General features: G+C 40.3%; 2 protein-coding genes across 5 annotated transcripts; both read right to left on the bottom strand.

The window, feature by feature from the left end:
- Positions 1–6,932: 6,932 nt before the first annotated feature.
- Positions 6,933–8,795, bottom strand: LOC122980534 (adenosine receptor A3). Its single transcript, XM_044348641.1, has 2 exons — positions 7,864–8,795; positions 6,933–7,584 (listed from the first exon to the last, which is right to left on the bottom strand). Exons 1-2 carry the CDS (start codon positions 8,190–8,192, stop codon positions 6,933–6,935), a joined length of 981 nt encoding a protein of 326 aa, XP_044204576.1. The 5' UTR covers positions 8,193–8,795.
- Positions 8,796–12,508: 3,713 nt separating this feature from the next.
- nat8l2 (N-acetyltransferase 8-like 2) lies at positions 12,509–15,527 on the bottom strand. 4 transcript variants are annotated; one of them, XM_044349224.1, is made up of 2 exons: positions 15,087–15,527; positions 12,509–13,583 (listed from the first exon to the last, which is right to left on the bottom strand). In XM_044349224.1, the coding sequence occupies exon 2, from the start codon at positions 13,575–13,577 to the stop codon at positions 12,903–12,905; it is 675 nt and encodes a 224-aa protein (XP_044205159.1). In that variant the 5' UTR covers positions 13,578–13,583; positions 15,087–15,527; the 3' UTR covers positions 12,509–12,902. The 4 variants fall into 4 exon arrangements, with proteins under 4 accessions (XP_044205159.1, XP_044205161.1, XP_044205160.1 ...); XM_044349226.1 differs by lacking the exon at positions 15,087–15,527 and adding an exon at positions 14,808–15,047; XM_044349225.1 differs by lacking the exon at positions 15,087–15,527 and adding an exon at positions 14,813–15,047.
- Between the last annotated feature and the right edge of the window lie 30 nt (positions 15,528–15,557).

The following is a 15,557-nucleotide window of genomic DNA, read 5'->3' as shown; positions in this document are numbered from 1 at the left end:
TCCCCCACAGATCTGATTTAGGGACACTAAAGACAGAAAAATGATCTGAAAAACAGCACAGACTGCATCAAAATTCACTTGAACTGTCTCATTTTTGTGCAAAGAAATACTTATGGCATCAAAGTAATTTGAACAATGCTATAAAGTCACATGAGTAATATTTTGCCTTTCAATACACTGTCGGTCTCCAAATTTAAACACAATGAATTTCTGCATAATATAAGTATAAAGTATGGAAAATAACTTGTCTTGTCCTATTCACTATCATTTTCAGTTCAACATTCGTCATCAATTTACACTACTTACTTTATCTCTACTTCATCATCTGTTGCAGGTACGTTTGGACTGAACCACCATCCCCACATTCAGGTGTGGCTTGATACCTACTTATTACTTAGGCTACTTATTCACAATTAGGGATGCACGATATTGGATTTTTTGCTGATATCCGATATGCCGATATTTCCAACTCATTGTGGCTGATTGCCGATGCCAATACCGATATATGCACATATTTTTTTTCCAGCTGGCTGAGGAGACTATTTTGCATGCAAGCATAGCTTGTACTAAGTATGATCAAGAAAGACAATATATCCCCCCCCCCCCCCAACAGAGTGGTACATCCTATCAGCCTAGGTGTTTCCTATCTGTGCTCAGTGCTCTGATTGGATTCACACGTGAAGCTGAAACTATAGTTGCCGCGTCCGCGAGGGTCCGCGAGGGTCTGTGTGACGTAAATTTCGTCATCAGATGGCGTGCGCGTAGGCTCTCTGCGGACATCCGCGCACCTGCAATTTGTTGTGTCTGCGCGGACCTGTCCGCACCAGTCCGCGCGGTCACAACGCTGTGTTCCTGTAGACGGCGATCTACTGCGCATGTGTGGAACGCGTTCTCCACGCAGACCCCAGAGGGTAGTATGAACATATCAACTCTCCTTCCGTGGTATCCGCAGCTGTCCGTGTGCGCGCCGCTTGGGAGTATAAATGAAGCTTTAGCTGAGAGGCTAGTGGAGCAAATTGCAGGTACGCAGATGAGCCTATGCGCACACGACGAAATTTATGTCACGCGGACCCCAGCGGCAACTATAATTTCAGCCTTAGCCGCACCAGCTGAGGCGGCAGTCAGGCAGCTAAGTGAAGTGAAGCCTGCAGAGGAAACACCGGGACTGTCAGGGTGAAACAGTCCGTGGAGGGAAGCACAGTCAGGTGGCGGAGGAGAAGGCAACAAATCGGCCTCTCATAAACAGCAGAAATGACCGATGACAATATTTCATTCTACAGCCGATACCGATGACGTGCCGATAATATCGTGCCTCCCTATTCACAATTGTACTCATTTTTAATTCATCAGCTGGCTCTGATAGCCTGTTCCTTATGTCTGTTTGTGTCTTTGTTTAGAGACTGTAGAGACATTACTGTTTGCAGTAACGCTAGATATGTGTCATGAGACGCATTCATATTATCGATATATTTATGGACGTTTTCGTAAAAATCTAAATAGAATATTGATTGTTGAACATTAGGGTTTGATTTGAATAAATGAATTCATTAATTAAAAAATCCCTCAAGTGATAATTGTTCTTGACAAAATAAATATTGATATTGGTACCCACGTGTATTTAACTTGAATGAAAAGATTTATTATTCCTTTTTAATTGACAGTTACACCACTTAACATTTTTTTATGCCTATTAAATAAAAACTTTTTCAAGATTTTTTTTTAGAATACTGATGAAAAGACACTCAGTTGGTATAACAGATGAGTGCCTCAGTGTTACTTTTGTAGCAAAATGGCGCCCTCTACTGTCTGCCAGTTACAATCAATAGTAGAGTAAATTATCATATTACTATTCTATACTATCCTCCTGACTGTGACAGCACTAACACAAGTTAGTTCATAAGAGGTGTGTGTGAGTGGTCAGAGATATTTTTCTATCAACATATTATGTCTGAAAATAGTGTAGCAGACCATGTTTGGTATCAAAATGGTGAATGACATATGAGATTCCCAAAGAACTTTTTACTTCACAAAGCTGTCTGAGAAATCTGATTACTTTAAATGTCCCCTGGAAAAATGTATTCATTTTCTTTTGTAAATATATTTTTAAAAATGTATACTGCCAAAAATGTGAAATAAATGTAAATAAATTAACATTTATTTCACATTGCACTTGGTAAATAATTGTAGCCCTTATCATCACTAATGGTTTTTATTAACATCTTTCATACTTTGACAGTGAAACGAGTCTTAAACTGCATTCTATTTGGTATTAAGATGGCTGTACAGAAACCCTGGCAGTGGCTGTTATTCAGATTTACCAATTAAATAAGAATTGCATAATAAAATGGCTTTTGCGTAGCTGTCTACTGTAGTGACCATGTGTGAAAGGGTTTTTAAGCTAAGCAGCCAAATGGTTAAATGCTATAATGAAATTAGAGTCTAATTTTACATTTTTCCTCATAATTTCTATTACACTTGAATTTGCTAGCTCTAGACTGTAATGAATTATCAATGCTGTTTCTTTATTTCCTCATCCTTTATATGGATCGTCAACTGGCGAGGATGCTGACTTTTTGTCTGGGACATACAGCTTTAGCTTCAATCTTTAAACACAGTATCATGTATCTAGCCATCAACTGCACATTGAAGTTAACTGTAAAAATTAAAGTCAGTTGGAGACAGCTTTTATGAAATGCATGGAGACGACATTAGCTTAATTAGCTTGCTCGCTACAGCTGATAAAATCTGACAGTGAAAGTTGTCAGGGTGTGGTCAGTCTCCCAATTTATGTTGGGAAAAGTATTTGCCTCCCTGATCCTAAACAGGATAAATATGGATGGGTACAGGGGGAGCTCACAAAGTGATCTGGTTTGATTCATGAAAGTTGTAAGCTGAGCTAACTGTCTAAAAACCACCAAAATGGATTCGGGGTGATTTCTTGAGATAGATACAGTTGTTAGATAAAGAGGACACTGACCCAGGTGTCCTGTCACTCCAGTTTGGGAACTGCTTTTATCTGGTAATAGTTACTTGCCAGTGTATCTACATAATAATTTGCAAGTAATATTAACTTGGGATAGACTAATTCAGAGAGGCTGTCAACAGCCTCAAAATGCAAAAAACAACGCAGATGTTACCGGTTCCAGACCTAGGGGAAATCTGGACCGGCAGCAAAGGTTACACAGGCAAGGGTGCACTGCGTAGCCAATTAGAACATAGTCTGTGGATTAATAAGGGAGAGAGCCAATGCTCATTTAATATCGAATACAACATAATACAAAACTGTACATATTTCTCAGTTACATCAGCTTTCTAAAACCCGTTGCTTTAAAGTTCATGTTTTACATTCATACCAAAACATATGTTACAGAAATAAAATAAATGTTGAAACCAAATTGACAAAAAGAATATAAAACATTCTGTCTTAAGAAAAATAACTTCACACGAATTTAAAATATGATTTACATTCCTGAATAAATAAGAATAGGCTTAACTAAAATATAATGTACTATATATATAAAATATAATCTAAGATATATATATATATATATATATACATATATAAAATATATGTATAAAATATAACAGTACAAAAATTATATTACCCAAAACTCACATTTACTTTACTCACATTACTACAGTCACTCCTATTTTAACATGTACACCACAGCTACACTCATCCTACACTGATATGACATACACAGAGCCTTTCTGCAACATTAGCATAACACTCTCTTAGACTTGCACTTAACCTCTTAACAAAACAGCGCAACTACGCCCTGTTAACAAGCAACCGGAAGTGAAATTGGTTTGAATATAACAATATAGCAATCTTTTAAACACATTTTTATATGTTACCACATGCAAATGTCTGTAACTTGTACTGACAAAACAGAGGAAAACTGGCGAATGACGTAATCTTCAATTTCACGTTGCATGAAGGGCCAATATAACCTTTCTCTTGCTAAATGAATGACTTTATCGGCGCTGATGTGCCCCATGTCATCATGCAGGTGTTTCAGCACAGTCGACTTAAGCTTACTGGAGAGTACCAACTGTTTCCTTTGTCCTGTCTGCCTGTACAGTATTCCCTTGTCAAGTGTGAATCTGTTCCATTAGTGTATTAGTCTGCATGCTTGCCTCGTGTCTTTGTCATTAGGATTCCATCCTCTTTTTGAGGTTATAACCTCACAGATGGGAGCATCTTCCCTTTGAGCTTCCTGACACTTTCTGGGGTGATAACTGGAATGCCTTCATGAGGGGTTTCATTGGCACCAGGGCGCATCTGTGATGCAGCCACCCATGGCACATCACTGTCTCTCATTGCTCTGTTCCCCTGCCAGATGGCAGAAATAAAATCTGGGGGCATTATTTCAGTGTACTCTTTCAAGTGGTCATGGAGTTGGACTGGATATCGTGAGAGGGTGTCAGCGTCTGTGTTTGACTTGCCTGGCTGATATCTGATGGTGACTCGCCCACCCAACGATACCCGACTGCATTCAACTTGGCTATGCTCAAAACATAAGTGAGGGGATTATTCTCTGTGTACACATTGAAGGTGGGTGCATAATAGAAGTAATCTATAAATTTGTCGCAGATCACCCACTTCAGTGCAAAAAACTCCAGTTTGCCAGAATGGAGATGATAATTCTTCTCAGCAGGCATGAGTGATCTGGAGCCAAAAGCAATGACATGGAGCTTGTTTCCCTGCTGCTGATAGAGCACTGCACACATACCCTCATTTGACGCATCGGTGTGAAGGACGAAGGGCAACTCAAAATCTGGGTAGGCCAAGATGGGTGGACTGGTTAACATGTCAACAAGGTGCGACACCACTGCACTGTGTTCTGGTGTCCACTGGACAGGTGCCTTGGATGGGAGATGGCCATTACAGGGCTTCGTCTTGCTTGTTCTAACTGAGGTGGCTCCCTTACTAGACTCACTTGGACTTTCTATGAGCTTAAACAGGGGCCTGGCTATCCTTGAAAAGTCTTGTATGAAGGTTCTATAATAGCCCAAAAACCCAAGGAGAGCTCTGACCTCACCAACATTCTTTAGCTCCCTATCCTTCAGGTGGTAAACTGCCTCCAGATCTTTGGACACCTTCACTGGTCACTAGGTGCCCTACATACCTGACCTGCCTTTTGAATAATTCACATTTCTTTGGACGTAGTTTAACACCATGCTTCCGCAGGCGGTGGAGCACCTTCCTCAGGTCATCAACGTGGTCATGAAAGGTCATGGAAAAGCAGAGCATGTCATCCAAGTATGGAGAGCAGCACTCGTCCCTTAGACCATCAAGGACTCCCTCCATGCACCTTTGAAAAGCAGCTGGGGCGTTGGTAAGGCCAAATGGGAGGTGGATCCACTTGTACAGCCCCCAGGGCGTGCTAAAGGATGTGAGGTGTCTGGAGCTCTCGTCGACAAAGCCCTGGTGGTAAGCGCTGCCCTGCTCGAGTACTGAGAACCACAAGTAGCCCCCAAGGTTGTCCAGCAAATCTTGGATGCACGGAAGGTGGTGGTGCCTGAGGAAGGGCTGTTGTTGAGCAGGGGCCCCTAGGTGTCACACTGTCAGCAGGCTTTACCATTTGCGCCAGATGTTTGGTCAGTAAGGACACTTGTGCAGTCAGTTCTTCAATAGCAGCACGGTTAGCCTGTAGACAGTGTCAACTTTATCTTGCTTAGCTGAGTCATTACAGTCAAGCTGAGCTGTGCTGGCTGTCACTGGTTGGGTTTTGCTTCTTGTGCCAAGTCATTTAAGTCTCTCAGCCTCCTTGCTAGTAGACTTAGTGATGTGGTCTAACAGAAAGTCATAGCTAACCTGCAAGTCGGTTAGGAGTGGCTTGAGGTCATGTCTGACATGGATGTTTTTTTTCATTTAAGCCCTGGTAAAGAGTGTGGAGAAAAGTGCCCTGAATGAGCCTTTTGTTATAGCTAAACTCAGCACCAGGCTGCTGTGACTCAAACATAACATGCTGTTTTAACCCCATGATTCTGTACAGAAGCTGCTGTGGACTCTCTTTGTCTTGTTGTTTGGCATTACTTAGCTCTAGGAAAAGTTCAGTACTGTTTTTGTCCCTGATGTGTGCACAGAGAAACCGCTTTAGCTCATCAACATTTAAGTCACCTTTATTAACCAATATTTCTCTAAATGTACCAGGTCTTGTGATCTTAATCACACAATGTTCACAATGAGGTGGAACAGAGCACCCCTGTTGAATGGCTGTTGAATCTTCCTTCTCAGGAGGCACTGTCTGGACAGCTCCAACCACTTCACCTTCCATGGCCACTCAACATATCGTCAAGGTGAAGGAGCTAGGCCATGTCTCCATCCTCCAGGGATCTCAACCTCTCACTTTTGATGTAGTCAACAATCAGATCGTACAGTTCTGTTACAGAATTTCTCACTTCCTGGTAGGCTTACAGTTATGTCTCTCACAGAACACATTTTTGGAAATATATTTGTTCACCATTTTAGTCAGATGAGGATATTGATAATCTTGTGCATGCAGTGCAGATATAATACAGAAAAGAGAGAGTATTTAGCCCAGTTGACCTCAAAGATTGACAGCAAGGGGGAAATGAAACTGTTTATGGTAGGCAGGAAGTAATAAGTACTTAGAGAAATACATATAAAACAAAATATAAATACAGCTATACATAGATTCTAAAAGTGAGCAAAAGAATCAACAATCACACATTGAACCACAAGGCTACTGTATAAAAATACATGATAACATGATTGATAAATTACAGAAAAAAATCAGAGCTTCAATTGAATTTCTGACATGAAAAACATGAGGCAGCTAAATAAAATGATGAGTAAAAGGAAAAAGTTGTATCAATCTTTGTTTTCAGCAGTGTGCCTGTTAAGTCATGAGTTAATGGTTGTTAAGAACAAAGAAGCACAAAATCAAGGAAATCTGCATTTACTAATTTTTGGCCACACTGTTAATGTTAATACTGAGATTGATGTCTGTTGTCTGGCTCGTCTGAGAGCCTCGATTTTCTTCTCCACATTCAATACACCGTCGCCAGATCTTCAGGTATGCTGTCTTGATCTTCTGTATTTTGAACGCATACACAACTGGGTTTACAGCTGAGTTAGCATGAGAAAGCAGGATGCCAACATACAAAGCTGCTTCTGGTACAACGTTCGGACCACTATAGTACGCAATGCAGTTCATAATGTGCAGTGGGAGCCAGGACAGGGTAAACAGGACCAAGACCAGAGACAGAGATCCTGCCAGCTGCTTCTCTTTCCTTAGGTAGTTGTAAGACTGTGTTTGGACACCGTTGCCTGGTTTCTCTCGAAGGTTTCCTCGAATGGCCCAGAAGATGTAGCCGTAAAATACAGCCATAATCAACAGAGATATCAGGTGACAGAGGAAAAAACTGAAGTAAACCAGATATGACATGGGGATCACAGCTATAAACTGGCAGACAATGGTAGAGTTGACTGACTCAGACAAGGTTTCTTGGTTGTACCATCCAAACATGGGTGCAAAACTCAGTGGTATTGCAACAAGCCAACATGCTGCTACAACAAACCATGAATGTCTCTGTGTGACAGTGCTTTTGTACCTGTAAACACAATTAATAATTATTAGTATCATCAGCATTTATTTATGTACGTGTGTTCTGACTACAGTGTCACAAATCAATAATTCAAAACAGTTAGTAATAATAATAATAATAATAATTTATAATAAATTAAATATAAAGTGTATAACTATATACCTCCTCACACCTCACAGTACATGAATGTAGGTTGAGCATTAGATTAAATTCAATCCCTTACCCTGGCAGTACTATTTTACTTTTCTCTGTACATTCACAAAGCATAAGTCTGAATAATTTTACCTGAGAGGGGCATACACCCGGAGGAAACGGTCGATTGCAATAGCCGCAAGAGACAAAACTGAGACTAGAGTCAACAGGATGAGCACACAGCTGATGAAGAGACAGCCATGGAATGAAGTGTTCACTCGTCCGTCCACCATCACAGCTATTGGTATGGCTATGCAGCCAACCATAAAGTCAGCCACAGCCAGGGAGAAAATAAGGCAGAAGGTGGGCTGTTGAATGCTCTTACTGGTCCACAGGGCCAAAATAACCAGCATATTACCCAGACAGCAGCTGACAGCAATGAGCACTTCCACCACCGTGAAGATCACTTCACTTGCCTCCATTATGCTTCCTGTCCAGCTAATGTTTGATGGTGAGTGGTGCAGCGTGTCTGAATGTGAGTCTGAGCCTGAATGTGCACTTGTGAAACATTTGAGGAAGTCCTCGGCCTCATAGCAGTTAAAAATAAATAAATAAATATCTACAGGTCTAACAAATACCACGGGTTGTTGCTGTGGTTTATATGAGCTACTTCAAAACATGCTATCTGGCCAAACCACAAAACCACAACCTTGATGGAAAATATATCTCTAAAAAAAAAAACCACTGTGCTGACAGCGTGTGGACTGAAACAGCTGATGTTGAGTTTATGCAGATGTGGTGCTACAGGTCACATCTTGTTGCTGATGCAAGTGCTGTCAATACACATGCAACCACAAAACACTTGCATGTATAAAGGTATAAATAACCGGACATCCTTCCTGTATGTTCAACTGGTAACATTTTCCAGTAAGACAAGAGAATTGCGGAGCATCTGGTCCAAAATACATTTATTATTGACTTAACATTTGACTTAATTGACTTTTGTACAAATCTTTGTCCACGACTTACTGAAATGTAGCACTAGTAACATAAACTTTAATATTCATAACTTCTCAGCCACTTTGGTCCAGAATGAAATATCTTAATATTATATATTATAATATTAGAGTTGAGTGTACCTGTAATATATAGATATAATATATATTTGTAATATATACCTATATACATAAAATTGCCTTGCCTTTGTGATCCCCTGACCTTTCCTGTAGTGCAATAAAGTAGTTGGTTACAGTTGGATGGATTGCCATGAAATTTGGCCTACACATTCATGTCGTCCACAGGATGAATTTTAACAACCTTAACTTCTCATGTAACACTATCATCGGGTCAATTTGTCCAATACTTTGGTTTATGACCAAATACCTGCAAAGCTAAAAGACTTTCCCATCAACCTCAGCTGTGCTTTATGTTTAATGCTAATCAGCAAATATTGGCATGCTACTGTAACATTAGCTAAACTAAGAAGGTGAACATGGTGAATATTATACCAAACATAAGCATGTTAGCATTGTCATTGTGAACATATTAGCATGCACTAGCAATTGCCACAAGGAACTGGGGGACATATCCATCCCAATGTACAAAAGAGGAAAATTTGATGCCCCCAAAAATTTGAATCCAGGTTCAAGCTCATGAAACTCCACTGTCAGTTAATTTTCTGTGTTTAATTACATTCAGCCAGGTGGAGGCAGCACTGATTGTACTAGTACCTAGCATGGATGTATAAAGAGAACTGGACACAGCGTTGGAGACAGGGCCCCGTTCATTTGGCGCATGAGGCCAAAAATCCACTTCCCTACTGTAAAGAAATTACACGAATGAAAACATTGCTCTATGGGCCACATGTGCCCATGGAGCATGCTCACTAGAGCATGCTCCATGGGCTCCACTAGAGACTTCCGCCAGCTGAGATGGCTAACTTCCAGTTTAGCCCTCTGGCTAAATTGTATGGAGATAAAACAATTCAACCGAGCAGCTCTTCTAGACTTTCGAAATGTGATTGGACCAAATGGATCAAATTCTGATAGTGAAACAAGTCATTTCACAATGTTGTGACGCTAAAAAATGTGTATCCGCTCATTTACAGACATCTCTTTCACAATGTAAGCCTATGGGAAAAAGTCTTCTTGGGCCAGTGTACACCACGTGATGTAATTACACACTTTGGCTGCTATGTAAAATTTGCTTCAAATCCCGGCGCTCTTCCTGTTTCCACTTCTCTTTATACATCCATGGTACACAGTCCTGGCACCAGAGGAAAGTAACTGGCTGGACATTTGGTTTTTATGGGTGAAATGGTTTTTATTGAAAAAATGTTAATTTTATACAGTACATAATTAATTTTATCCTCTATCACTGCTTGTCTTGCAGTCAAAAGAAAAGAACAAAAAAGGAAGGGGTCTAGTATAAGGCATTTCTTTACAAAACAGCCTAAAACACAAGTGAGTTCTACAAACATTGTTTCATCAGCATTGTCGGCTTCCACCTCGCTGTGGGGCGGGGGGCGGGTGTTTGGCCAGCACATTTGTTTCTACTGAGACACTCTACCTGTACCGTTGACAGAAGCATGAGGGGGCCCCCGGGGGCTGACTCACACTATTACTGTCTCAAAATGTCAGAATGTGGGAATCTCCCTTAATTACGGTACCATTGCAGAGAGGCCCTCTATAGGGTATTTCATCCTGATTTACCCATAACTAGACACCCATACCCATAACTTTGGTATGTTTTCTCCTTTGTGGGGGCAACTGAGAGGGCACTTTTGCAGTATTTTTTATATGCTCGCGACAAAAGTTGGTCAGGAGAGCCCTGTGGGATTTTCTGCCTGGGGCCACATCAGACTCTAGAGTTGCCTCTGGATGTCTGTTGCCCAGGTCCACACCCCTCCTCTCACAGACATGATGATTACAGCTGCTGGTGATATGAACATGCCACTTGTTTAATCCAAATAAGAGATAAATACAAATGCTGCACAATATCTGCACTTGATAATCAGATGCCTGTTACTTCCTTATAGAAGTGCTGCTTGTGCTGTTGTTAACGTTGGACTGTTCTCTCATCTATGTTTCTGCAATCTCTGATTGTACATTAACAAGGCATCAGTTTTGTACTGCATCAGTCATAGGCCTTGATATCATTCCCAAATCATAACATACATTGGCTTATCATAATAATCATAATTAATTTTGCTGTTTTTATTTAATCTGGACAATAATGTGTAGCACACTTGCCTTGCAAGCTTATTTCATAATAGCAGATGTATAGCTTTCATGAAGTCAGCTTGTTGTTATTTCAAAGTAGCCTACCTTTCGGTAAAAGGCCTCATCAGCTCTTTGAATGGCTTGTTATACATCCATGACCACAAATACTTGCACAGGTTTAGTTACTGGTCAGAGCATCATTTATTATATTAAAGCTCTAATAATACATGAGTTGATGATGGTAATTGTTGTTTTGTCCAAAAGTCACATTCACACTAACTCTGTAAAGATGCATGTTACTTATCTAGTCACGTCATGCTAGTCTCCTCAGTTTAAAACAAGCCTGTAAATTGGTCTTATATGGCAGGGACTGCCTGACACCTTGCAGTTTGTTCTACATTTAAAACATTACCTCTTTCTTAAAGATTTTTTTCATCATCTTCACCATCATCCTTTTTTGTCATTATACATTCCTGATATTTTAAATAACTTATAATCATGCACTGTAAATACTGTGAATAGTACATTGTTGAAAAGACAGTCAGTTGGCATAACAGACAAGCGCTTTATCTGACTTTAGTAGATAAATGGCGCCCTCTACTGTCTACCAGTTACAATCAATAGTAGGGTAAACTACCATATTAATATACTATACTACCCTCCTGACTGTGACAGCACTAACACAAGTCAGTTCATAAGAGGTGTGTGTGAGTGGTCAGAGATATTTTTCTATCATTCAACATGTTATGTCTGAAACTAGTGTAGCAGACCACGTTTGGTATCAAAATGGTGAATGACATATGAGATTCCCAAAGAACATTTTACTTCACAAAGCTGTCTGAGAATTAACTGATTTTTATGAGAACATGGTCTGAACTATAAACCATAATTTCTTATTGATTGTGTGTGACGAAAAGTAAGGGTTATTACATTTTAGCAGCAGATTTCAAAACTTTTGACATGTCACAGTAGGAAAAGCACAGGTGTAAATAATGTTATTAGTAACACTTGCACTTGCCCTACTGTGACAAGACAAACGTTCTCTCTTTGATTCTTTATTTTCCCTGTTTATTATTGGATAATTTGACTTCCTCAGGACTCTAAATTATTCAACTGAGAAAAAAAAACAGTCTGTGGTTGAAATGGTAACACAACAACTGGTAGACATTTGAAATTGGTGATATGGGGGCACAGGTAGAAGTTTAGGCCTTTTCAAGAGTCCCAAGCCAGAAAGGTTGGGACAGACTGGTATAATATATACTATCTTTATAATATAGTGTCTACTATTTATAACTAGCCAGCAGGATGAGGGTTTCAGTTGAATAACTATAGTATTTTGATAATAATAAGCGGTCATTCTGACAGTAGTTATAAATAAAAATGTTGACCAGCTTTAAAGGTCCATTCACAGTTTGGTCCATTCTTAGTTTTTTTGCACCTGTTTGGGTGCGAGACGTTACACCTTTATCATTCTTATTGGGTAGTTAAGTTTGGTGACAGTATGTAATTTCAGCATAGCTTCACCCAACTTCAACCAGAGCAGAAGTTGAATCAGACAGAAGGAAAACACACAGCTGTTTAAAACAATTACAGGTGTTTTTTATTTCTTTTGTGTAAAACAGTTACATGTGAAGTGTAATTTGTGACATAAAATCACAGTAGTTTAAACTAGTTGTCATAAAAAACATACAAACAGCACTACAATCACCAGTATTGTGAATTTTGGTCCAGTAAGTTTGTAAAACCAGGACTATGTCCTGTTTAAAACATTCAGATAAGTTGGTCTTATGTACAGTACAAGCAAAAGGAACTTCCTTGTTGTTCTACCTGAGATTTTGTTCATAGTTAGAGCAGCGAGTGTGTCTGTGAGACATTGCTTACAAATAATGCCTCATTCAAGTAATATTGATGCAAAGGCTTTAACAACTGACAAGAGGAACATTACAGTAACTGATGAGGGTTGTTTCAGGCCTACAGGTGTTTTTCCATTCTTAAAACAGTGACTTTGGCCAGCGTTACCATCCAGAAGGGAGCCTCTGTTTTGGTGTGTGAGAGGACATGGCTGAACCCCAGTTTCTTGTACAGTGCCACAGCAGCGGTCTGGGTGGAGCTGGTCTCCAGCACCACCTTGGAGAAGCCTCGTTCCTTAGAGAAGTCAACCACTGTCTGAGCCATCTTGAAGCCCAGGCCAGCACGTCTGCAGAGAGGCGAAATTATCATTCTGAACAGTTCCCCATACCTTTCCTCCCCTCTTTGTTTGGCAACTACAGCCACAATACCCACAATCTGGGCCCTCCCATCAACCTCAGCCTCAGCCACCCAGAAACAGTCATCCGATCTGCTCAGGTAGTTCCCAGGGATGTCCTGCATGTCTGTCCGGAGTCTCTCTCTGACATAGCTGGCATAAAGCTCATGACAGCAGTAGTAGACAAGGGCCACCCAGACTCCTGGTAAAAACACAGCCCCTAACGCAGAGCCCAGGAGGTAGCCAGCACTACACAGAGCCAGGGTGATGGTGAGGTAGGCAGGGCTGCTCATGGCATTGTGAAAACATGGACCGATGTGCTCCTGAATGCCAATGCTGAACAGGTTCAGAACTGTGTCCTTGTCTGAGGGACGGTACCGGCGGATCACCAGCTGCACCATGATGAACTAGAGGGCAATCAAAGAAAGGATTTACATGTGAAATCTTTGTTTCACTTAAACTAAAGCCCAAATCATAACATTTTAGGGCTTCAACTGATTATTGTTTTCATAATTGATTAATCTGCGGATTATTTTCTCATGAAAAATGCCCATTTATGGGCCTGAGGTGTCTTCGAATTCTTTATTTTATTTGACAATGAATCCAAAATCCAACGATATTCAGTTTTTTTTTCAACTCACTTTCACTCAAAAAATGACTGAAGATAATGATTAATTATCAAAATAGTTGCCGATGACTTCTCTGTCACTCAACTAGTTAATTAATCGACTGATTGCGATTAGCGCCTGGTTACCATGGAGACGACTGAAACCAACACCATCAAAAGTGTCGAGCGACCTGCCATAAATCAACCATAATACTCTATCGGAAGTGTTTTCAAACTGTGTCTTTGAGGTTTACAAGACAAAATACTTTCTGTTTGGACAAATGTACGTCTGGTTTATTCACCTCCGCTAAAGAGCAGCGCACAGCTTCTCTAAACTTTCCTGAGTGAATCATCCGGGGGTCACCTTTCAATTGAGCACTTTCTGCTCAGAAAGCTGCCACATATGTCGAGTAAAGTAAGTTAATACTTAACTTACTTGTCTTTATACTTATTGTACTTATAGTTGCCAACAACACGTAATAGACCCACTGCTTGTGTTACTATTACGAGGAAACTGTACAGACAACAACTGGTAGTATTTATCAGTTTGTGGTTCTTTTCCAGTGTTACTAAGTGTCTCCTCTGCTAGCCTGGATTGTAGCCGCTAATCACAGCAGTCATGTCGCTCATAATCCTTAAAGTCATCTCTGTCTTGGACACCCGGTAGAGCCGTTAAAGTTTCAACCGTTGACCTAACGGTATTTTTCAAGAAACTCAACCGTTCCCAGCCATGGATGTATTATAAGAGCTCTTATTACACATCCATGTTCCCAGCAAACATTGTTCGTACGGCGGCGTTTGGTCCCCGGCCAAAAACGCTTCCGGTCTGGCACCAAAAACATTAACAAACTTACCTTTAATACAGGCCTTTAATTAGCGTTAACTAACAGTTTATGTGCAAGCCCAAAATGTAACGTTGTCCTCCTTAGTACTGACGTAAAACACGACTAAAATGCTTGGCCAACCAGTCTACAAGCTACTTTATAATATCTTATTTGAATGAAAATTAATAACGCTCTCTTACGTAACTGTGAAAACTGGTCCTTGTGGAAGAAAAGTACGGTCCAAATGTGAGCTCAGGACAACACACACAATGGGTAAAGGTTAACAGTTAACCGTGAAGTTAACAGTTAACATATTCTACATCAGGTCGAAGTACAGAGGCAAAGTAAAGATAACACCACCCGCTGACTCTGCAGCAGCGCCATGTAGTGTAAACCATATGCTACAAGCTCTCATACTGGCCCTCACGTTCAATTTAACAGAATCGCTGTATTTTGCAACCACTAATTTTTCCACATACCTTTTTCTAGAAATCCCAACCCGCGTGATCTGTGATACTGGATGCAGTGTGTTGTAAACCACAGAGGGGCGTTTCTAACAGTGATCAAGCTGACTGGTCAATCTACACAGAGCAGCTCTCCGGTATTTGGTATCGACATCGTATTTATTTACAGAGGCAGTCTCAAAACACAAATATACGCAATGCAGATTCAGGGTTTAATGCATATACTAAGATATATTTTGGCACAGATGGGCCCTTCATGGCTTAATTTGGAGTATTAGTCAGAAATCATACTGTGGGTTTGCCAACCAAGCCCCGTCCAAGACTGTTCTGTCCAAGGACAGTGTTTTGTAGAGACTAGTCAACAACTGCATACTTAAGGACACAGTGAAATGAAAAATATCAAAATATATATTTTAAGTTCTGATCCAGTGTCCTTTTGTTATCGCTTGTGACATCATATTTTGTATTTTTATGTCAAATTCCTGT

The sequence above is a fragment of the Thunnus albacares genome, chromosome 4, assembly GCF_914725855.1.
Source record: "Thunnus albacares chromosome 4, fThuAlb1.1, whole genome shotgun sequence".
In the NCBI taxonomy this organism is placed as follows: Eukaryota; Metazoa; Chordata; class Actinopteri; order Scombriformes; family Scombridae; genus Thunnus; species Thunnus albacares.
The sequence above is the reverse complement of the archived record's forward strand: the minus strand, read 5'-3'. Positions and strand labels throughout refer to the sequence as shown.

What these genes read in the sequence shown, in the direction of transcription:
- LOC122980534 (XM_044348641.1), bottom strand. Translation starts at nt 8,192, where the DNA reads ATGGAGGCAAGTGAAGTGATCTTCACGGTGGTGGAAGTGCTCATTGCT. An exon ending in CGGGTGTATGCCCCTCTCAG is followed by an intron (nt 7,585 to 7,863) that starts GTAAAATTATTC and finishes TTGTGTTTACAG; the next exon opens with GTACAAAAGCACTGTCACAC.
- nat8l2 (XM_044349224.1), bottom strand. Translation starts at nt 13,577, where the DNA reads ATGGTGCAGCTGGTGATCCGCCGGTACCGTCCCTCAGACAAGGACACA.